This window comes from Mauremys reevesii, linkage group 1 (assembly GCF_016161935.1).
Source record: "Mauremys reevesii isolate NIE-2019 linkage group 1, ASM1616193v1, whole genome shotgun sequence".
Lineage (NCBI taxonomy): Eukaryota > Metazoa > Chordata > Testudines > Geoemydidae > Mauremys > Mauremys reevesii.
In genome coordinates, this window is record NC_052623.1 from 116233321 (window position 1) to 116256097 (window position 22777).

Sequence of the window (22777 nt, forward strand, 5' to 3'; positions counted from 1 at the left end):
TATGATCTGAATTAACCAAAGCCGGTAAAAATCTGAGCATTAGACTTTTAAATGTCGGCGGTGGTTCTGCAGGAACCTGAGTAGCAGCTACAATCTGGTACCTGAAGCACATCTTGCACAAACTCCATTCCTGGAAGGTTTCCCAAATGCTAACTAGGGCAAAACATTCTTTAAGTGATCCGACAAGATCATAGCCCATTTTGGAAATGTTTCAGATGTATTCATTCAAGCCCCATGGGATAAGATGGCAGGAAAAAAAAAAAAACACCCATGAATCAAATGGGTCTACAGATAATACTGCCAAGAAATACTATTAGATGAGATGCTATGTAGTAATAGAGAGTATCACAGTGTCCTGTGCTTTTTAATGCTATGTATTTCTCAGCTGGCCACCCATTCGACTGCTAACCAACCCAAACCTGTTTTGCTTCAGAAAGTTAGAGGAGATAACGCAGTCCAAATGATATGGCCTACCCCTTGTAAAGCAATATTTTCCAATCCTATAGTTTGTGTGTCCTAGCAGGCACTAAGTAATCAACTACACACTTTTCTTAAAAGTAACTTCCTTTCAAATTTTTAACTACTCCACAGGTAATAAAGGAGCTAAGGAAAAAGATGACTGAGTATGGGCAAGCACAGTTCTCACTCAAGCAGAAATACTTGACTATTCACAAGAAGTTCCTTAAGCCTAATGCTTTTCCCAAAAAAGCCTCCAGCTAGTGTCCTGGAGTCCCATCTACTGAACAATTACAGATAAAGATCTAGGAGTCGCTGTGGGGGGGATGTAGCAGCCCCAAGTCCAGGTGCCCAGAGCCTGAGGAGGAGCTGGAAAGGGGGCAGGAGCCCCAGAGCTCGAGCATCCGGAGCCTGGCCAGGAGCTGAGTGGGAGGGGGCAGAAGCCCTGGAGCTCGAGCCTCTGGAGCCTGGGCAGAAGCCGGGGGGGAAGGGAAGGGAACAGAAGCCCCAGAGCAGGAGCTGCAGCTGCAGGGGGTGGCAGTCCCGAGCCCCGCCCATGCAGCCCCCAGCCCTAGCAAGACTTGGGGTGTGTGTGGGGGGGAGAAGAATAGCAGCCTAGAGCTGCGGCAGGAGAACAGCAAGAGCCGTGGGGGCAGCAGCCCAGAGCCCAACCCTGGGGCTGCTGCAGTGTAGAAGTGAGGATGGTACATTCTCTTCTGCTCTGCCTATGGAGGTGGGTTTGATCTCCCTCCGATAACAGCCGTGCAGGGGAAGGGCAAGTCCTGTCCTCCCAGCCTGCCTGATTTTGGGGAGATCAGATTTCACGGGGAAAGGCCTATTTCACGGCCGTGAAATTGGTAGGGGCCTACCTCTGCTGCTTGAGCAATTTGAAGAGACACACTGGTAACTGTACAGTTATGAAGTGTTCTTACAAGATAAGAGACAAGCAAGGGACCATGTATAAGCTTATGGGAAAAATATTGCTCTGGGTCTTCAAGCCTATACTGAAGAGAAGAGAAACACATCAGTTCCAGCCTAGCAGCCAGCAGACTGAAGGCAGATGCACAGCATCAGTCAGGATAACATAGGTCAGAAGTACCAGCCTCAGTGACTACTACAGAGTTGTTTTTAAAGTTAGTCGTTTTCCTCAAACACCTGCACACTGAAAGAAACGTCTGTTTGATGCTCCATGGCACAGAATGACACCCCTTGACAAGTGATTACTCAGAAGTCTTTTACAGTAGGAATGTGATGAAAATAGTACCTTGCAAGTGATTCTCTGCTTTCTTGAACATCTCTAGTAGAAAGTGTCATTATCACAAGGTTGGAGTAGGCCAGCAGCAGATCTCTGTTGGTGTTTCTCCAAATACTTTTTTCAGACTCTGAGTCTTGTGCAGATTCCAGATATTCCTAGAAAAGATTTATCAGAAGACATAATTTAGTCACCTTTCTTGGGATGGTAATAGTACCACCCCTAGAGCATGTTAGTTACATTCACAGAATATTCCAGTTTGCAAGGTGGGATTTTAACATCCAGTTCTCCCAGATTCTCTAGCAACAAAGCCTCTCTACCAAAGATTGAAGTGCTATGCCAAATCTTTTAACAGTCATGTATAAACATTAAGATCAAATGTAATAAAGTATGGAGAGTAAACTGAAGTGTGTTGTACCGCCTTTTGTTTTGGTGGAGTTTAGTTTAGAAAAGAGAACTCTTCCATAGTCCCTGTGCTGTCCCCTAGTCCCCAACTACTTGGAGGATAGACACTAGTTCCACTAAAGAACCAGCCTAGTATAGAAAACACAAGAGATTCTCCCAAAACCACAGTATGGATTTAACAAACCTTAAGTGCCTGTACAACACACGAACACCATTGCAAGCTTGATCGCATAGTAATCTTCTTTTCTGCCTCTCGACAGTGAGCCACAGCATCCTTCAATCTTTTATTTGAACGGTAGAGCTCTACTAGCCTGATGTTTACATAGACATCATCTGGTCTTGCATAAAGTTCCGATTGTATCAGATCAAAAAGCTGATTCCATCCATCTTCACCTTTACAATCCAATAACTGTTCCTATTAAAAACAAAGGCAGTGTGTTTTTAGTATCTCGTTTTCCATTTAAACTTTTTTTTAAATCACTGACCACATGACAAGACAGTTTCCTTTGTTATCCCTACTCTTAGCAACCTGATTATGCATAGACCAAGTGGTTGAGAGTATGTCAGGTTTTAAGACATTTATATATGAAATGAGAGTTTGTATAATCTGCTAAAACTTAATAGCATTATTTGAGATTTTTTAAAAATATTTTTTAAATGTTTCTTTATTGAAGTAAGTACACAAGGAGTCTCAGAGAACCCTGTCAGATCTAGTAGGATTTTGGTTTTACAGAATATTCTTTTCATTATATTCCTATTCTATACCATTGTATCTAGTCAAGGATTCATTTTTGTTAAAAAAGCAGAGTTAACTTTTTTAAAAGACAGACAATTTGAACTACGCTATTGCTGGCATACATTAGAAAACTAATGCATTCATACACAAGTCAGGCCATAGATGCTTAGTTACCTGAAAAGAGCAAACGTCAGTACTCTCATAAGAATGGGAGTGAAGATACAGACCCCATGTTGGAAAGTAAAAGCAGCAACAAAAAAATTTAAAAAACAAATATTTATCCAAGTGTTTATTCAAGAGTAAAGAAAGTAGGAAACTAGCCCAATACTATTGAAAAAGCTGCTACATTTTTGCACTGACCCCTCAGATAGGAAAAGCTATGCAAGAAAGTCAGTGTCTGTGATGGACTTCAGAAATTTAAGAGAAAACAATATTTTTATAGATCTATAATCAATACAGAATTAAGGATTCTAACAAATTGAGATGTCCACAATTGTTCCCAGAAAACTCAAACAAAATAAGCAAAATGTGAGAGTGACTGACGTTGGGCCTGGTACTTGTTAGGTAGTCAGCCATAAACCCAGATCAGAAAATATATCACTAGACAAAGAAACCAGTAACAGTTTAAAGGTCTGTTACTTGTCATAACTAGAAGTGCTGTCATGGACCAGGAAATTCTCCCTACATCAAGTTCTGAAGTAACTCAAATATAAAATTGCAGAACTACTAACTGTGGTATATAACCTATCATTTAAATCAACTTCTGTACAAGATGACTGGAGGATAGCTAATGTGATGCCTATTTCTAAAAAAAAAAAAAAGCTCCAGAGGCGATCCCAGCAATTACAGGCTAATAAGCCTAACTTCAATACCAGGCAAATTGAAACTATAGTAAAGAACAGAATTATCAGACATGTAAGTGAACACAGTATGTTGGGGAAGAGTTAACACAGCTTTTATAAAGAGAAATCATGCCTCACCAATTTATTAGAATTCTTTGAGGGGGTCAATATACATTTGGTCAAAGGTGATCCAGCGGATATAGCGTACTTAAACTTTCAGAAAGCCTTTGACAAGGTTCCTCACCAAAGGCTCTTAAGCAAGGTAAGCAGTCATGAGATACCAGGGAAGGTCTGCTCATGAATCAGTAACTGGTTAAAAGATAGGAAACAAAGGGTAGGAATAAAGTCAGTTTTCAGAATAGAGAGGTAAATAGTGGTGTCCACCCGTGGTCTGTACTGCAACCAGTGCTGTTTAACATTCATAAATGATCTGGAAAAAGTGGTAATTGTGAAGTGGCAAAATTTGCAGACGATACAAAATTACTCAAGATAGTTAACTCCAGAGTGGACTGAGAAGAGTTACAAAGGGATCTCACTAAACTGGGTGACTGAGCAACAAAATGGCAGATGAAATTCAATGTTGATAAATGCAAAGTAATGCATATTGGATGACCATTCTTATGTTTGGTAAGATTACCATCACCACAATACTGGGAATGGAGATGGGACAACTTTTCCAGCAGTTTCAAAAATCTGTCAAATAGTTAGACTGAACAGGGGGAAAAAATGAAACGCTTCAGTAATGTTGAAACAAACTTGTTTCAACCCAACTGAAAAAAATTCACTTCAATTTCAGGCATTTTGACAAAAGGAAAGCAGCAGACTAAATTTACAAAAAAGGAGGGGTGCCTCCCTTATAAGCTTTATCCCACTAGTTAAGAGTACTCACCTGAGATGTGAAGAGCTTAAAATAACTGCATGCAAGTTAGAACTTAGTGATTATAGCACACCTCAAAATTTCAGTTTACCTTCAGTCTGTAAACAGCAGGGCTTCCAGGGAAGAGTTTAGAAGCTCTCTCAACCCAGTATTTTGTTCTTCCATCTGTAACATCATTGTCACACAATAATTCCGCAATCTTCAGTATAAGATCTTTTTGTGTTGGGTTCAATTCCACTGAACGCTAATAGTTCACCACCACCACAAAAAAACCCCAAAAAACAGCTGTTATTTTTTGTAGTTAGTATGAAATATGAAGTATTTCAGCATATAACTAGATAAACGGAACAAAAAAACTACTCAGATTACTCAGCAATACTCATCAGTACATACTTTTACAGTTTTAAGTGTTCAATGAAAGCAGCTTCAAAAATCTGTTATAGTACTACACTACACAAGATGTTTTGGACATGTTTGTAATAAGCTTATTTTTCAAAAAGTTATTAGGTGAAGAAACATATGCTAGTAGTTTTACACCATTATATGCTTATGGAACAAGTCAGACCAACAAGTTTTGGTCCTGATTCTGTAATGCAGTTTACTAGCAATTAGAATCCACACCATAAAGTTACAGGGAACCCTGTTAGGGAATCCCAGGGCAAGCTTGATGCCTTATTTTGAAAAGTATTCTCAGCATAAACTCCCTATTAATCAATTTTCAGTGTGGGAAGACGTTAATGGTAGGGTTTCTTAAAGATCACATCTAGGACAGATTCAGTATACAGTCACTTCTGTTTGAATTTTCTTTACACTTATAGATATTGCATCAATATGTAAGTAATTCACCATTAGTAAGATCAGGTGAAGGATTTCCTTTATTTCTTTCAATGTTTTTAATTTGTGCACTTGACAGTAGTGACCATAGTCAATTTTGTTTTCCCAGGGATAGCAAGTTAGTTTCCTTCTTTGGTTTTGCTGGTCTTTAACACAGCACCAGAGAAGAAAATACACATTTTGAGAGAGAGAGGAAAATATAATAAGAATCACAAAAAGCTGTCTCACAAACTCAGTCCTGCAAGAAACTGAGCTAAAAGTCTTATTACAATTCATTAAAGGGTTAGATATTTATATGAATATCCAGTTACATTAGATAGGATAAAGTTCATAAGGACTAAATCCTCATGCTTTAGAACATAAGCCAGTCAATCACTCAAGGTTAGAAGTAAATATTCCCCCATACTCATGTTACTTAACTGTTCATTTGAGGGAGGGTAAGCAGAGAGCTATAGCTGTCCCTGAAATAACAGCCATTGTCCAGAACCAGAGCAATCACTGGTATGATTCATGACAATTATGTTTATAATGCACGTTAGGTGAATTAATGTCAGACCTAAACCTGCTTTTCTACAGATATGCCAGAATGTTTTCCAATTCGTAGATTTTTTTCAGAGTTAACTTAGCATGTGCTGAGGTTCATGGGTTATAAAATTGAGGCTTTCTAGTAACTTAAGCCGGGAAAGAGAAATAAGAAGTGACACGAAACCCTTCTGGGATTCGTCCATAATTCAAGAATCACTTGATTTGATCACTTTTACTTCCTACCTTATAGCAACCAACAGCTTTTTCTATGTTATCTTCAGCTTCATAGAGCTGGCCCAGAAATTTGTGTGCCTTGGGATCTCTCTCTTGTACATTAAGATAAGTAGATATGTACCTGTAAGAAAGCAGTTACCATATCAGTATGTAATGAATAATTCTGAAACAAAACCTGAAACAGATGGTCAAACAACGTAACATAGTTTACTGGTGCTCTGCACTATGAGGAAAAAGAGCGAGCAGAGTGCTTAGTTCCAGGTATCTGTTCTGGAGCCTCAAAAAAAAAAATAATTAACCAACATTATTCTGATAAGGGCCATCATTACCTGTTTGCCAGAAAATGTGCATGTCTAATACGGGAGACTTTTGTCTGTGAATCACTCAGAAACAGTAACTTACGGAAACTAAAAGATAAAGTTCCGCTATGCTGTTTGAATGACAGCCATCTGAATAAAGAACACTTTTCAGTCCCCCATTTCCAATTTTCCTTCAGGTTTCCCCATTAGTGATTCAATGGATCTGTATCAAGGAAGTGCTATCAGCACTGTCTGGAAATAACAGTTTTGATCATTCAGTATTAGGCATCAGAAATTGCTTTGTAACAATACCAGTATCCATTTAATTTCTATAGCAATAAAGCTCTTTGGAAAACAGAACAACACATACTTTACCTTTTAGCAAGTTCATACTCTTTCGCTTCATAATAGAGTTTAGCAAAAAAGAATCCTTTCATTGATTTCTGGAGGGGGAAAAAACATTGTTATGATAAATATGCTTAAAATACATCTATATTTTTGACCCAAAATGGCTTAGACAAAGTTCCCAGTTAACATATACTGTACTAAGTGACTAAACTTCAGACACATTAGTTATCAACCCTAGTCCAGTTTTTCATTATGGTCTGTAATATTCTCCCCCATAACATCTTTGTAGAGAAAGACCTAATACCATATGGATAGCGTACAGTTGGGAAATTAAGGCTACCTAGTGAACCAGACAAATTCATTGCTTGGTTGTAATAGGAGCACATATGAGAGGCAGCTAACAAAAACAATGAATGGAAGACCAGATGGGATAATTTTGGCCACAATATAATATGCTTGCTACCAGAAAAGCTTGTTATGCATCCTCCACCAATAGGGAGATGATTAACTTCTTAAATTATACACTGCAACAAGTCTGTCATCAAACACTGATGTTTAAATATGGCATAGGAATCCCATAGTATTCCCAAACTACACTACTCTTGATTACTCCCTGATAGTTCTCCTCAAAGGGAAAATTTCTGCTTGTGCCACAACGATATAGTTGTGAGCTGATATTAATACAGATGTTCTGCAAGGGAAGGGTGAAGGAGCCAAAAGTACTTTCTCTCCATTCTACCACCCACTGTATCTCTAACAGCGGAAGATCATCCTTGTGCCTCAGTTGCTCCTATAATAGTATTGCTGGAGCAGGAACATGAGTGAAACTGACTAGCTCCTGTCATGGCTCCTCCTGCGGAAGAGAAACAGGCACTTCTTGAGAAAAGAAAGAAGAAAACGGAGATGAAGGGTAACAAAAAGGAGGAGAGATGAGAAAAAGCAGTGAGGCTACATCTTTTTATTTAATGGCAGAACATCAGCTTGTGACTCTCGAGATCCTTTCTCCCTGGACCAATGGAGGTGATGTGCACCTGCATATACTACAAAATCAGGCATTAAGGGGAATGAGGGAGCACCTTATTTCTCTAGCAACTCATTTTGGTTAAGTGGAGGACCAACACTGATGGGATAATGAAAAAAATCCACCTCCAGGGCTTCTAGGAGAGAGTGAGTATCACTTAAAAAAGGGTTGTTGGTAAATGAACAAGATAAAAAGATAAAATGGAAGTCCCTGAAAAGTCTCAAAGAAAGACGTAAAACCAGAAGAGGTGAAAGATGCAGAGAAGCAGGGAGGAAATAAATAAAGGACACTGGTGAAATCATTCCAAAAAGAAGGGGGTAAAAAATGACAAAATAAATGAACTGCTAATTAACACTAAGTTCTGATTTTTGTATTTTTTGCTACAAACTTAATTTTACTTGGAACTGTAGCAAGAAAGAAACAAAGCAAATATACACCCTTTTCACCTGTAAGACGCTGCAGGAGAATGGTTCAGAACATACAGCCAGAAGCAGCAGATGGGGCCAAAGTCACAGCGAAAATCCACAACAGATACCAATCTCTGTTTAAAAGGATATTTAGTGCAAAAGCTTATTCCCTCTTTGCAATTTGGGACTTAAGTCTGCCCTGGGATTTACTTTATCTTTGTTTGACTGTAAGCTCCTTGGAGCATGGACCTCAAAAATCTCTGTGTGCTCAAACAACAACAACGTGCCTACAGGGTATGGAAGCAACTGATAATTAATTGCTTTTTCCCCCTCACCATTTAATTCAGCCAACAGTAATTTCTACTCCTCTATCAAGGAAGACAGAAGTAGAAATAAATGTTTTAGATATAATGAAGATTGGGACTTTTTCATGTAAATTTGGTCCAGCCATTAGCTACTGGCAAGCCTCTAACATGGCACCAACTGGAAAGGGCCAAGTACTTCTCCTTCCAGGAGTATATCCATCAATGCTAACAAAACCAACCTAAGATCCTATCATATTTCTACTGGAAGTCCAAGTAACTTATTTCTGAAATACTGGCATCAGCTATGGAATCTTTACATTTTCTCAAATGTTTTAATAGTTCATAAAAAGATTGTATTATGGATCACTTCCCATATTCACAATTGGGAAACATCCCTGTGTCAGCTACAGAAATTGCTTACGAGAGAGTGCAACACTAGAAAGATTCAATGTATTTTTAGATTTTCTTTAATGCAATTTAGGAACCAGAAATAAGGAGAGTCAAAAATCACATGACCAGCCAGATCTCTGCAAGCCACCAGCAAATGCTCTGAGGAACACTGGTGGTCCACTGACCACAGCTTGAGAATCACTGCATTAGCAGCAAATAAAGACAACCCAAAAAATTATCTATAAAGCATGTAGGGATGAGGCTTTATTGGACACTGAGTGCTTCACTGAAAAGTGGATGAACTATGGAGGCAGAATGTAAGAACGGCCATACTGGGTCAGACCAAAGGTCCATCCAGCCCAGTATCCTGTCTACCGACAGTGGCCAATGCCAGGTGCCCCGAGGGAGTGAACCTAACAGGTAATGAGTAAATTAAGAATGGTTAGAATTTCTTGGTTTGTTTGTATCATTAAGTTCTCAACCACAATTTTTTTTTAAAGAAAAAATACAACTTAAATCACATTTAAGATCCCCCGGGGCAAATGTAGGATGACCTATTACATTCTAAGCACTAAGCGGACCCTCACTAGAATGCGCGCCTATATAGCACAAATTCTTTTAGAATGCTGTTGCAGCCATGGCTCCCAAATGTAATTATTTACATTGGTTGTCATGGTAATGCAGTCCCTGCGTTAACGTGGTACCGTGCATGGATCCCGAATCCCGCGTTCCTAGCAGGGGTCCGGTGTATTTCCAATCCCTCAACTTTCTCAAATCATGCACTAGATATCATGCGTCTCTCTCAGTGTTTCAGCACAAAGATTTATTTTTGAACAAAAGCATGCTTTTTTTTTTACCCTTTAGTAAAGACCGTTAGGATTTATGGAGAAGATTAAAAACTGTTATTGGACAAATGTGTTTGATAAGTTTGAAAAGGGCTGGTGAGCCACATTTCTTTACAATTTCAAGTGATAGTTAATTTCAGTCCCTTCTTAATTTTACAATACAGAAGATCAGGAAAAAGGAAGAATGAGAAGCATCTATTTTCCATTATTTACTTTGTGTACATACTGTACAATCAGATACAATGTTACCCATGTAAAGTCAGCATTCCCTGTTTGTGTGGGTCTTTCACATAGTGAACAGGAGCAAACATTAAAAAAGTGTGATGTAACAACAAATAGGTGGTAGGTGTAACTTTTAAATTGAGTAAATTTGTTGACATTGTCTCTGTTGTAAAAGGCATCTGAATCCTATGACTTCCACAATCAACAAAATCTCTGCATGAGTATTTCAAGGAGATAGGACCTATACTGTGCGCACAAATCCTGCCTAAAAAGCTTATTATATATTAAACGCACAGATGTGCCTAGGAAGCAGTACATAACACTGTTAAATTTCCTGCTACTGCAATATACAGCAATTACTGATCAGACTAAAACTATAGAACAAATGTTAACAGTTGTGTTTTAAGCTCTTCAGAATTAAATGCCTATGTTAAACTATATCAGTTTAGACCACCAGTGATCTGGAGAACATCTTCTGGGGTCTGCAGAGAGTTAACTGGGGACACAGAACTAGCTAAAATTTTCATTGCTAAAGTGCATTACCAGATAGCTAAGCTTATTTGGTAATTAGCTAAGTTTAATTCCATGTAAACAATTGTGGTAGTAGATGGGGTTGTTACAAGCCCATGAGCAAGCAGGGAGATAAATCAGCCACTTTTTATTAAAATGTGATCCAAGTTTTGTGAAAAAAGTTTGAGCCCTTGAATTACTGCCCTACAAATTAACAACCCTGAAAGCTGAATTGCATGTTTTTGTTCTTTGAGAGCAATACCAGTGTTTATCAGACAAAATCAAATCTGCAGTATCGCATTAGCGACTTAAATCCTTTGCTTAGCAGAAGCAGCAGGACGAGCTTCCCTGCACGATCCCATCGCTCTCTCTCAACTCAACCCAACGGCGGAGGGAGGGACGGTCTAAGGGCTGAAGGCAAAGCGCTTGGCACAGCCAAGAGGATGGCTCAGACCCGTCTCCGTTAGAGTCAGGGGACCCGGCTGCTACACTCGTCCCCCAGCCTTGGCTACAGCCCCGCCCCCACCGCCAGGGGCCCGGCGTTTGCAACCGGCCCACAGAGGGAGGCAGGCGGGCCCCGCCCACACCGACTGAGGCCAGGCCGGGGCAGCGGCGTTGAACACCGGGCGCCTGTCAGACGCGGCCCGTGACTCGCTGCCCCTCCAGCCTCCCTGGCGCGGGCGGGGGCCTGCCGCGGGCGGTCCCGCCGGTGCCGGATCCAGATCGGGGCAGCCACCGCCCCGCGGCCGCCCCTCGCAGGCACCAAGTCCCTTCACCCCGCTCCATCGCCAAGGGGGCCCCAGGCGCAGACCGAGCCCAGCAGCCCCCCAGGAACCCCCGCTCCGCGGCCCTCGCTCCTGGGGAACAAGCCGCCCCGCCCCCCAGCCCCGGAATCACCCGGGCGGCGGGCCGGGACTCCCCTCGCGGAGTTCGCCGGGCCAGGGAGGCGGGGACACCGGCGCGCCGCTCACCTCTTTGGGGGAGGGGGCCGCGGCCTGCACCGAGGCGATGTACCGCTCCACCTCGGCCTTGCTGCGCCTCATGGTCGTGCCGCGCGCGCCGGGCTCCGCGCGCCGCTCGCTCGCTCACTGAGCGAAACCGAAACGCCGCCTCGAGCTCCCCCCCGCCTCGCTCGCGCTGCGCCCACTGGCGTGAGACTGGGGAGGGGGACGCTCGCGCGCCGCCCGCCGCAGGATACGTAACGCGGCGCGCTACGTGTGTGTGCGTCGTCACCGCTTGCGGAAGCGGAAATTACGCATGTTAGCCCCTATCCTGTCTTGATCTGAATCTGAATCTGAATCTGGCTCTGGCCCGTCTCCTGTCTTCGCGCCCGCGGCGGCGCCCTCACGGCGCGTTCTTTGGCCAGTCACAGTCCCCGGGAGCCAATCGCAGCGAGCGTTGGGGGGGGAGAGCGGGGGTGCGAGTGCCCAGAACTGACCTGTACAACCGCCAACCGCCGTTGCTCCTGGGCCTCTTCAGGGATAACGGGGTGGGGGGAGGCCGAGCCCTGTCACCGCTGCCTGGCCTGGTAACAGTGTCAGTCGGGGGCTGAGGGGCGAGTACAAAGATCAATTGTCCGTGGCCACTGGTGGCAGGACGAGAAGTAACGGGCTTAATCTGCAGCCGGGGAGGTTTGGGTTAGACCTAAGGTAAAACTTGTCGTAACTTTAAGGGAAGTTGAACTGTTGAACAGGCGTCCGAGGGAGGCCCTGGCGTCCCTGCCATTGGAGGTTTTTAAGACCGGGTTGGACAAGCACCTGTCGAGGGTGGCCTAGGGTAACTCAGTCCTGCCTCAGCGTTAAGGGGCTGGTCTTGAGGATGTCTCAAGGTCCCCTAAAGCCCTGCATCTCTGTGATACAAAAGGGATGTGGAGAGGCTGCGTAGGACTCGTGTGAACTCTGTGTCACAGAACCGGGTTGGTGCATGAGATCAGCATGCCCAGTAGAGCTTTATGTCTGTGACATTTGTTTTCCACTATGGCCATCTTCAGTTAATATTCTTCTGAGATTAGAGTGTATACACAATAGGCTTAATCCTCAGACCAAGTCTGTGATTGACTACCTACCTGGAGCCATTATGATGTGTTTATCATGAGTCCAAGCTACTTCAGCAACTGTATAAGTCTGTTTCCTTCAGCTCTCTCTCTGTACAGCACCCTGACCAGCAAAATTATCCAGGAAGAAATAGGAGTCAAGTTCTTTCTTCCTTAAAGCCAGTATTAATACATGATCTGGTAAGACAATGGTTCTCAATCAGGCATACATGCCTCCCTGGGGTACGCAGAGGTCTTCCAGGGGGTAGTACATCAGCTCATTTGGATATTTGCCTAGTTTTACAACAGGCTACATAAAAAGCACTAGCAAAGTCAGTACAGACAAATTTCATTCCAACAATGACTTATTTATACTGCTGTATATACTGTACACTGAAATATAAGTACAATATCTACATTCCATGGTAAAATGAGAAAGTAAGCAATTTTTCAGTAATATTGTACTGTGACACATTCGTATTTTTGTGTCTGATTTTGTAAGAAAGTACTTTTTAAGTGAGGTGAAACTTGTGGGTACACAAGACAAATCTGACTCCTGAAAGGGGGACAGTAGTTTGGTAAGGTTGAGAGCCACTGCTGTAAGAGACCCTGGGAGCATGTGTCTGAACAAATAATAATCAGAATTTGGGGTGGGATACAACCTACCATCTATATGTAAAGCAGGTGAATTGTCTGGTGGATGGTAACTGGGAATATGAAAGTACACCTCCTTTAGGAACTTGTTTAGATGTTTCAGATGGAGCCCTGTTCCTGGTCCTTGAAATAGAATGAGGAACGATCGTTGATGTGGAATTGGTTGTAGTGCTCTGAAGTACATAATTAGAGCCCTATCAAATTCCTGGCCATGAAAAATGCATCATGGACTGTGAAATCTGGTCTTTTATGTGATTTTACCCTCTACTATAGATTTCATAGGGGAGACCGGCATTTCTCAAACTGTGGGTCCTGACCCAAAAGGGAGTTGGGTTTATTTGGGGGGGGGGGGTCTTTGGGGGGGAGGTCACGGTATTGCCACCCTTACTTCTGTACTGCCTTCAGATCTGGGTGGTTGGAGAGCGGTGGCTGTTGGCCGGTGCCCAGCTCTAAAGGCAGCATCCCACCAGCAGCAGCACAGAAGTAAGGATGGCATGGTATGGTATTGCTACCCTTACTTCAGTGCTGCTGCCTTTAGAACTGGGCAGCCAGAGAGTGGTGGCTACTGAGTGAGGGCCCAGCTCTGCAAGTAGCAGCCTAGAAGTAAGGGTGACAATACCATACCATGCTACCTTTACATCTGGCGGTGGTTCTGCCTTAGGTCAGACTAGACGATCATAATGGTCCCTTCTGACCTTAATGTCTATGATTCTATGAAAACTGGGCTCCCAGCCAGCAGCTGCTGCTCTCCAACTGCCCAGCTCTGAAGGCAGCGCCACCACCAGCAGCAGCACAGAAGTGAGGGTAGCAGTACCGCAACCCCCCTAACAACAACTTTGTGAAACCCCCCCTCCCCCCATAACTCCTTTTTGGGTCAGGACCTCTACAATTACAACACAGTGAAATTTCATATTTAAATAGGTGAAATCATGAAATTTATGATTTTTAAAATCCTATGACCATGCAATTGATCAAAACGGCCCATGAAATTGGTAGGGCCTATAGATGATGGATGGTTTCATTCATGTCCACACGTTTCTATGGCCTGCTTGAGATAAGGAAGAAACAAAACTGTGGCTTTGATTCTTGCACCACTACAGAATGTGTCCAGTGTCCTCATTTTGACCAAAGCCATAAGAAGCCATTTGCTTCCAAACTGAAAGTGTGGCACAGATTTGAGGGGAGTGGGTCTAACTTGAGACAGGGCTTGTTGGGAGTCATGTAGATTGGTTTGAGACAACTGAGGACAACTGCTGACTTTGCCTCAGCACCTTGGATTTGTTCCAGCTATGACTTGCAAAGTGGTATTCTCTCTCATACTTCAGGGGCTGCTTCAACTTGCCAAATGACCTGTATTCCTTTCTGTAGCACCTGGCAGGAGCCAGGATTGTACATCTGGTTTTGTGATGATTCTGAATAGCTCCACTTTCCATAACGTTTCCCACTGTAGTGCCAAGACAGTTTAGGAACTGATTTGCCTGAGTTGTCTGATCTCAGTAACTAGACCCTGTGTATCTGCATTAAAGAGATAGGACTCCATATATTTTTCAAGGAGAAGCTGTTTGGCTATGGGATTTTGTTAAATGTAGAAAACCTTGTGATACTGTCCACCCATGTTAGCAATTCTTGAGACTGCACATTAAGTGTGTCAAATAACATTTAATACTTTTGTTTTTATTGATTGTCATTATTGCAGGGCTCATGCTGACATATTTCATACATGGGAGGGAGATGAGGTGACACCTGCTTGGATATAGCTGCCTGTAAAAGGCCTGTTAAACGAAGAGGCCACTCCTTTCAGGTAAAAAAGAAAATCCTCTTTGAAACACTGAGTCCCTCACAACCAGGGATGATAGCTATGTTTATCTTTAGTTGTAACACCGCTGGGGTAGCAGATAAAACCAGAAGGAACTTCAAGGAGAGCCAGTGACAAAGGTCTGGTTCTGCTGCCAAGCTGCCCCTCATGCTAAAATACCTGTTGTAATTGACCTGTGGATCTTAGCATGATAAAGAGAAGTGACTAGGACTAAATGGCAGGTCAGGGTATGCTACCGATTATGTACATATATTCAGTGATGAGCTGCCAAAATATTAACAGGTTCCCTCCTCCTCACCCCACGAGGGGGTCATGCCCCAACTAACCCCCCATGTTCCTTGACACCCCCCCAGGACCCCCATCCACCCCCCTTCCCTGTCCCGACTGCCCACTGCCGCCCCATCCAAGCCCTCCTCTCATTCCTGATGGCCCCCCGGGATCCGTTCCATCCAACCACCCCTTCTTTTTGTCCCTGACTGCCCCCCACCGCCTCATCTGCTCGGCTGGGACTGGGACTGGCGCCGCGGGGCCCGAGCCGGGCCAGCTGGGTCCGCTCGGCCGGGACTGGGACTGGCACTACGGGGCCTGACTCCCCAGGCCAGGCCGGAGTCGCTCGGCCGGGACCAGCACCGCGGGACCCGACTCCCCGGGCTGGATCCGCTCAGCTGGGACCGGTGCTGCGGGGCCCGAGCCGGGCCGGAGCCGCTGGGGCCAGGCCAGGGCCAAGGGGAGCCGGACAGGGCCGCGCCATGCCTCCCCAGGGCCCTCCTCGCGCCCCCCCAGCCCCAGCTTACCTGCCTGCTGCTTGTTCAGGCTTCCCATGAACATCTGATTTGCGGGAAGCAGGGGAGGGGAGGAGAAGGAGGGCGGAGCGTTCAGGGGAGGAAGGGGACGTGAGCTGGGGCTGTGGGCCGAGTGGACAGCTGCCCGAGCTTTTGTTAAATTTAAAAGTTTTTTTAGAACTGATTGTCCTGGAACAACCGGTTCTAAAAGGGTTTCTAAATTTAACAACTGGTTCCTGCGAACCGGTGCAAACCGGCTCCATCTCACCACTGCTTATATTATAACATTTACACAGTACCGCTGCCACACAATGATGTCCTCAGTGATGCGCAGGTCTTTTTCCTGATTTGTTACAGTTAACTTAGAACTCAATAAGTGTATGGATTTAACTTACTTTTCAATGTTTATTACCTTGCATTTGTCATTAGTGAATTTCATATGGGATCATGCATCCGACGAAGTGGGTATTCACCCACGAAAGCTCATGCTCCAATACATCTGTTAATCTATAACGTGCCACAGGAGTCTCTGTTGCTTTTTACAGATTCAGACTAACACGGCTACCCCTCTGATATGGGATCATGTTAGCCGCTCACTAGTTAGAGTTGGGCCCTCTGAAGTTCCTTGGTCTTTTCTAGTTTTGATTATAATGAGTAAGGAAGATAAATTTATTCTGTATAGTTGTTAAATATCCAATGTGACCCGTGTGCTAATGTGAGGTGACTGACTGTCTGTGTTGGACGAGGGTGGGCAGCATTCAGGGGTAAATTTCAAAACTAGCTTATTTTAATTTTTATTATTTTAGGAAAAGTTAGCATGGATTTTATTTGAAACATTTCCTAGACAATTCAACTATCCACTGAACAGTATTTGAAATTTAAAAGCTAAATTAATTTATTAAAGTGGGAAATAGACGGCCTGTAGTTCTACTTTAAGGGAAAAGTACAGTAAGGGAAATACAGCCTTAACTATGGAGTTACTTCCGACAGTTCAATAACACAACAAACTGGGGGCTGTATTCTGTGTAGCACTAGTAAGGCTACATAGTAGAGAACATATACAGGGCTACAATAAGAAGACTACATATACGAGGTCTCTCACCTTCGCCACCAAACATCCCTGTAAGAAAAAGTCAGACAAGTTGTATTCTGTAGCCTTTATTAATCACACTGGGAAGCTTAGCATTTAAACCAACTAAGGGAGATTTTTTCTTAAAGATATAAAATGAAACTTTAGTTGGTAGAATATAATCCTATACAATCTGTTTAGGTTGCTATAGTAAAGGAAAAACATATTTATTAATTTTGTTAAACAAGTTTGCCATACTACTGCACTTTTCTAAAGGAACGGAAACTCCCCCTAGATTCTTTCTGAATACAAATGAATAGCATAAGACTTTGAAGTCTGTTATAGGGAATTCTGATCACTTTGGACCCAGTCCTTCAAGGCTGACATGGAAGCTGAAGGTGCTCAGCACCTTCCAGGATAGACTATTTATACATACACTCACTGGTGTAAAAGTAACATTAGGAGATGAAAGAGAATTATTTCATGTACTATTAAAAAAATTAATTCAGCCTAGAAGCAACGTAATGTATTTTTTAAAATTCAGGTGTTCTCAATATTTGAAAAAACAACTGCATACGTCCTATAGAGTTGAAGTAGTTAAAGCATATTATCTCTTGTAATAACTGGTATACATTTTCGGCATAAAAATATAAAATAAAAATAAAACTGTATATATATTTAATGCATCAAATTTTTGGAATACTATTGTGAAAGATACAGAAGAATAAGGCACAAAATGTAAGTAAAATACAAAAACACTCATGAATGTTATTGGATTATTTTAAACGGAACATAGCAAAATTCAGGTAGCTCTGAATATGCATATTTCTTGCAACAGGAATATGTTTTCTGTATTTCCATTACAACTTTTAAGTCTGATATACAAAGATTAATTGTATAAGAATTATCTATTAAAGGCACTACACTTTTGCAGTGGTTGCACTTAGAAGTTTGACTTTCTTCAGAAATATTTAAAATAAGGCTTCATAATGACTACTTGGATCTGAATCTAAAAAATGAATAGTTCCATAAAAAGGGATGCTACAGTAATTTAAAGACTTACAAACATGCTTAATTCTGTGCACGAGTATTACTGTTAACTTCAACGGCACTCTTTGTGTACAGAAAGCTAGGCTTGTCTGTTAAGTCCTTGCAGGATATGCACAAGCAGATCTTATGTCTGCACAGAATCCCACTGATATCAATGGGTACAAGGCAGATCCCACTGCAGTACCAGAGCCATAAGAGTTTAACATGAATTTGTATCTGCAATTTACTATGCAAGTACAATCTACATAACAAATACGTATACATGTAAATATCAAATACAGAATTGAAGATATATTTTGTTTTTGCTAGTTATGAGGTTTATATAAAATGTAGGGGTTTTTAGATGCATGTTTTGCGGGAGATAAGGAGGAAAGTACTTTAGTATGAAGCTAGTCATGCATCAAGGAAACTTTTTTTTGCTTATGTATTGCTAATTGCAGCCTCAAAGAAAAATAAAATAAAAAAGTCAAGTAATAGCTGTAATATCTTCTCATTTTTGCACAGGAAGATGAGATGAGAAGGAGGCTTTACTTCCTCCCTAAAGTTTCAGCTAGTTTCTTCAATCTTTTCTTCAGCTCCAAAGGAAACTTCTCATAGCATTTCTTGCAGACAGGCTTCATATCAAATTCAACGAATTTGTTCCTACAAATGATATAAAAGGAAAAATATCTTTAGTGAAAGATTTCAAAGAGTATTTGTAGCATTCCATATTGACATTGTACAGGCAGCAAAATAATGCTTTTTCAGTATTTTGCTCAAAATATACATGGAGCTAAGATTATAAATGATATAGCAAGACAGCAAATGTAGATGTATACGTGAATCTATTTTTTTTATGATACATACAATTATATTTGTTATTAGCAATGCCCAGCTTTGTCACCGGGTGCCAACATTCAGGAAGGAAAACACAAATTCACGAGAGACTTTTTATTTTTATTTTTTTTAACCCTGGCAGGTTAAGTACAGGTGAATTTGCTAAAGGTGACAGATTTGAGTTTTGAAAGATTGAGATGGCCAGTCATTGCACATATAGTTAATATTTATGTGAAAGAGACATGAAAATAAATAGCAGAAGTGAAAGAGACAACTGTACAGGAAAACAGAAAAAAATAGAGAACTTTTGGATACTGAGGGAAATTGTTTTATGCAATACTGTATGTTGTGCAACCACTGAATTGTAAACCTAACAGTAAAGATACACACTATATTTTCAGAAGTCTGTGGACACCAGCGTTATGGACCTACAGATATCGGATGTGGGTATAGGCACGGACTTTTATTTAGAAGATGCTATGAATTTCCACACTGGATCAGAGCAGTGGCCATGTACAAGTATCCTGTCTTGTTGAGGCCCCGCAGGTCCAGGATAGGTCTGAACCTCCCATTTGCCTTTGGGATTAGGATGTAGCGGGAGTAGAATCCTCTTCCTTGCATATCCCAAGGAAGCTCCTCCACAGCCCCCAGGCGGGGGGGGGAATGAAGAACGTGGGGTGGCCAAAAATTGCAGGGTGTAGCCCCGAGCCACTATGTCTAGGACCCAACGGTCTGAGGTAACCCGTGACCAGGCCAAGTGGTCAGAGAAAAGGCGGTCAAGAAAAGGGCAGGAAGGGATCCGGGCAGTTGGCTAGTGCGTCGCTCCCGAGCGCACCCTCAAAATGAGCTCTTCTGGCTCCCCTGGTGTTTTACCAGACCAGGCTGTGCAGGAGATTGGGATGATGAAGGGCAGCGGCGGTTGAACCCAGTGTCCCTTTTCCTTCTAGGCCCCTGCTGAGGCTGCCACTGCCTAGGAGGTGGGGAGGCTGGAATGGCTGCCTAGATGATTGAGACTTGTGCATCCCCATGGAGTGGAGGGTCGCCTTTGTGTCCTGTAAGTCATGCAGACGCACATCTGTTTGATCAGAAAACAAGCTGACACCATCAAATGGAAGGTCCTGGATTGAGGCCTGCATCTCTTGGGACAGGCTGGCAGTCTGGAGCTGCGCCGTATGACCACCGCTCAGGTGACCACTTGGGAAGCTGAATCGGTAGCATCCCAGGCCATCTGGAGAGAGGACCGAGCAGCCGCGGTCCCTTACTTGACCAGGGTGGCGAATTCCTGGGCTGCTTCCTGGGACATGAACTTTAAAGAGCCCCACAAGTTAAAATTGTAGCGGCCCAAGAGGGCATAGTGATTTGCCACCCCAAACTGGAGCCTAAGCCATAGAAGAAAAAAAAAATCTGCTAGTTAAGTCCAGTCTTTTCGCCTCTTTATTCTTAGGGGTAGAACTGGTGGGCCCATTTGTCCCGCTCATTGGCCACCAACACGACCAATGAACCTGGTGGTGGATGAGTATATAAGTACTCAAACACGTTTGCGAGAACAAAGTACTTTCCCACCCTTTTCGAGATGGGCAGGATGGAGGATGGGGTCTGCCAGATGGCCATGGCGATATTCAGAACCCCTTCGTGAATCGGCAGCACGACCTGGGTTGGGGTGGCCACAGAGAGCACATTTAAAAGCATGTCCGTCTGCTCCTCAATCTCCTCCACTTTGGAGGGCAGGGGCGGCTCTAGCGATTTCGCCACCCCAAGCATGGCGGCACGCTGCTGGGGGCACTCTGCCAGTAGCTGGTTCCGCAGCTCTGGTGGACCTCCCGCAGACATGCCTGTGGATGCTCCACCGAAGCCGTGGGACCAGCGGACCCTCCGCAGGCACGTCTGCGGGAGGTCCACCAGCAGAGCGCCCCCCACCCGCAGCATTCCGCCCCAACCAGGCGCTTGGCATGCTTGGGCCTGGAGCCGCCCCTGTTGGAGGGCCAAGTTAGCCGCCACCCTGTGGATTGTCAGCTGGGCTAGCTCTGGAAAGTGCTGCTACTGCTTCATCCGGGGAGGAGGAAGATGACGGGATAGGCGGGGGGCCTTGGGTTGGGTACTGGCTCCTTACACGAGGCAGTCACTGGGACATCCTGCACCAAGCCCGGTGCCGGGAGTGCCACCTGTGGTCTGTCTGATGTGGCAAATAAGGGGTGGCAGGAGTGGGGCACCAGTATGACAGGAACGCCCCATATGTTCCAGTTCAGCCATTGGGTTGGCCACTGGCTTTCGCACCAGGTCGGCACCAATGTTGCTGATGCGCCCTCCGGAGCCCACTCACGCTGTCTGGGCAAGGGACTGAACTGCACCTCCAAGCCTGAGAAGTCGTCTCCTTCCGATGACCAGGGAGGAGCTGTGGAGGCTTGAGTCTGACAACTCATGGTTGCTGCTGGAGACCGGTGCCGGGAGTATGGGGAGTGGCATCGCGTCGGGGACTGCCCTCAAGGTCTTGGCGACGGTGACCAACGGCGGGATGAGTACTGGTACCAGGGTGATCGACAATACCTGGGCGAACCTTGGTGCGACAACGGAGATTGAGAGCATGGTGCCGGTGACTTGTAGTCGCTAATTAGAGACTGAGCTGACACGGAGACCAAGAATGTGGCAACTTCTGGCTTTGTCTTGGCTCTGGAGAACGGCAGCACTCGCCTGATTTGTTGCAGACCTTTCCGACAGGCTTGCCCTCACGGGGAGCTGTAGCCGGGTCCTTTGCCGCACGCGGAGGAGGCACTGTGGACTCTCCTGGTGCCAGGCCCTTGGAGGGGGCCAGTTGCACCATTTGCTTGGACCCGCCACTGACTCCAGGGAGTGGTAAAGGGCCTTTTCTGGGGGAGGAACCCCCAATGGCCGAACCCTTCAACGGGTCTGGAGTGGGCGGAAGGTGTGAACAGAGTCCCTTGCCCGGAGCCTCTTAGTTGGTCTTGGCTGGTGCCGTCTTCTTAGGCTTCTTCTTTGGCACTGGTGACAGGGATCAGTGCTGGGAGGACCCCGGTGCCGGAGGTGTGCTATGCACCGAAGTTGAAGCGCTGGGTGCCAATTTGGGCCACACTGGCTCCGAAACTGGACGCAGGGCAGCCTGCATCAGGAGGGCCCTGAAACAGATGTCATGCTTGTTCTGAGTCCGTGGACGAAAGTTCTGGCACAAATGACAGTACTCCTTTATATGGGTTTCCCCGAGGCACTGTAAACAGCTCTTGTGTGGGTCACTAACAGGCATAGGCCTGTTACAGGACGAACAGGACTTGAAACCTGGAGATCAGGGCATGCCTTCCTGGGGCGAAGTTCCTGCTTGGACACTAACTAAACACTTAACGGGTACTTAACTACTAACTAACAACGCTTAAAATTATCTACAGAGAAGCACAAGGCTAAACAGATGAAGAAAAACCACTGACCACTTGTGAAGCAAGGGACAGAGGTGCTCCGATTAACCACCATGGGCGGTAAGAAGGAACTGAGAAGGCGCAGGGCTGGCGGCGCCTGATGTACCGCATCATGAGCACGGCACTCCAGAGGGCACCACAGCTGGCCCTACGGGTACCGCTAAGGCAAAAGTCTCCAACGGCTGTGTACGTGGGCACGCGCACACCTAAAATGGAATGGACATTAGCCAAGCACTCAAAGAAGAATGTGGATTTGCATAATCTCATCCATGCTACTGAATTATGGTTATATGTCTAATTGAGGGCTGTTGTGATACAGTAATTTGAAAATGGAGCAAAATGTTAATGTTAGTGAAAACGTCATAAAACAAGAAAATGTACTCAGCATATAGTATTCTTTTCAGTAACTGACATTTTATATTAGCTTAAAAACTATTTTGTGGGATGTTAAAACGGAAGCACAAGGCATTTACTAAAAGTTGAATTTCAAAATTATCAGGTTTTCACAGCTAGCTTCTAAATCTGCATCCCCAAGTTTTCTAAGCATAATCCTGCATTTGAGCATGTGGACAGCTAACTATTCAGCCTGCATGCACACAAATGCCTACTGGCATATGTAATTAACTAT

The 22777-nt window shown here is 44.1% G+C and overlaps 2 protein-coding genes and 1 long non-coding RNA gene across 16 annotated transcripts in view; 1 reads left to right on the forward strand and 2 right to left on the reverse strand.

Moving 5' to 3' along the window:
• The window catches only part of LOC120408173 (E3 SUMO-protein ligase RanBP2-like), a 62169-nt gene extending 50358 nt beyond the window's left edge, over positions 1-11811 (reverse strand). For 2 of the 3 annotated variants that reach the window (XM_039544814.1, XM_039544822.1), the window contains exons 1-6: positions 11480-11811; positions 6836-6903; positions 6171-6282; positions 4660-4812; positions 2298-2528; positions 1721-1866 (exon numbers count right to left, since the gene is read on the reverse strand). In XM_039544814.1, coding sequence (XP_039400748.1) covers positions 1721-1866; positions 2298-2528; positions 4660-4812; positions 6171-6282; positions 6836-6903; positions 11480-11551 — 782 coding nt within the window. In that variant the 5' untranslated portion in view covers positions 11552-11811. The remainder of the gene's footprint in view (positions 1-1720; positions 1867-2297; positions 2529-4659; positions 4813-6170; positions 6283-6835; positions 6904-11479) is intronic. The other variant, XM_039544804.1, reaches the window with a different exon arrangement.
• Positions 11636-22777, forward strand: part of LOC120408210 — a 36319-nt gene continuing 25177 nt past the window's right edge. Inside the window, exons 1-3 of one of the 6 annotated variants that reach the window (XR_005600524.1) lie at positions 11685-12157; positions 12499-12741; positions 14891-14995. This is a non-coding gene — a long non-coding RNA (uncharacterized LOC120408210). Of the gene's footprint in view, positions 12742-14890; positions 14996-22777 lie in introns of all 6 variants that reach the window. The other 5 variants (XR_005600523.1, XR_005600527.1, XR_005600522.1 and 2 more) reach the window with 5 other exon arrangements.
• LIMS1 (LIM zinc finger domain containing 1) overlaps positions 16938-22777 on the reverse strand; it is a 129154-nt gene continuing 123314 nt past the window's right edge. For 4 of the 7 annotated variants that reach the window (XM_039544869.1, XM_039544877.1, XM_039544852.1 and 1 more), the window contains exon 11: positions 18467-18553. Coding sequence is in view for 3 of the 7 variants with exons in the window: in XM_039544860.1 (XP_039400794.1) it covers positions 18439-18553 (115 nt within the window). In the remaining 4 variants the exon portion in view is untranslated. Of the gene's footprint in view, positions 18554-21614; positions 22356-22777 lie in introns of those variants that run through there. The other 3 variants (XM_039544860.1, XM_039544844.1, XM_039544855.1) reach the window with 2 other exon arrangements.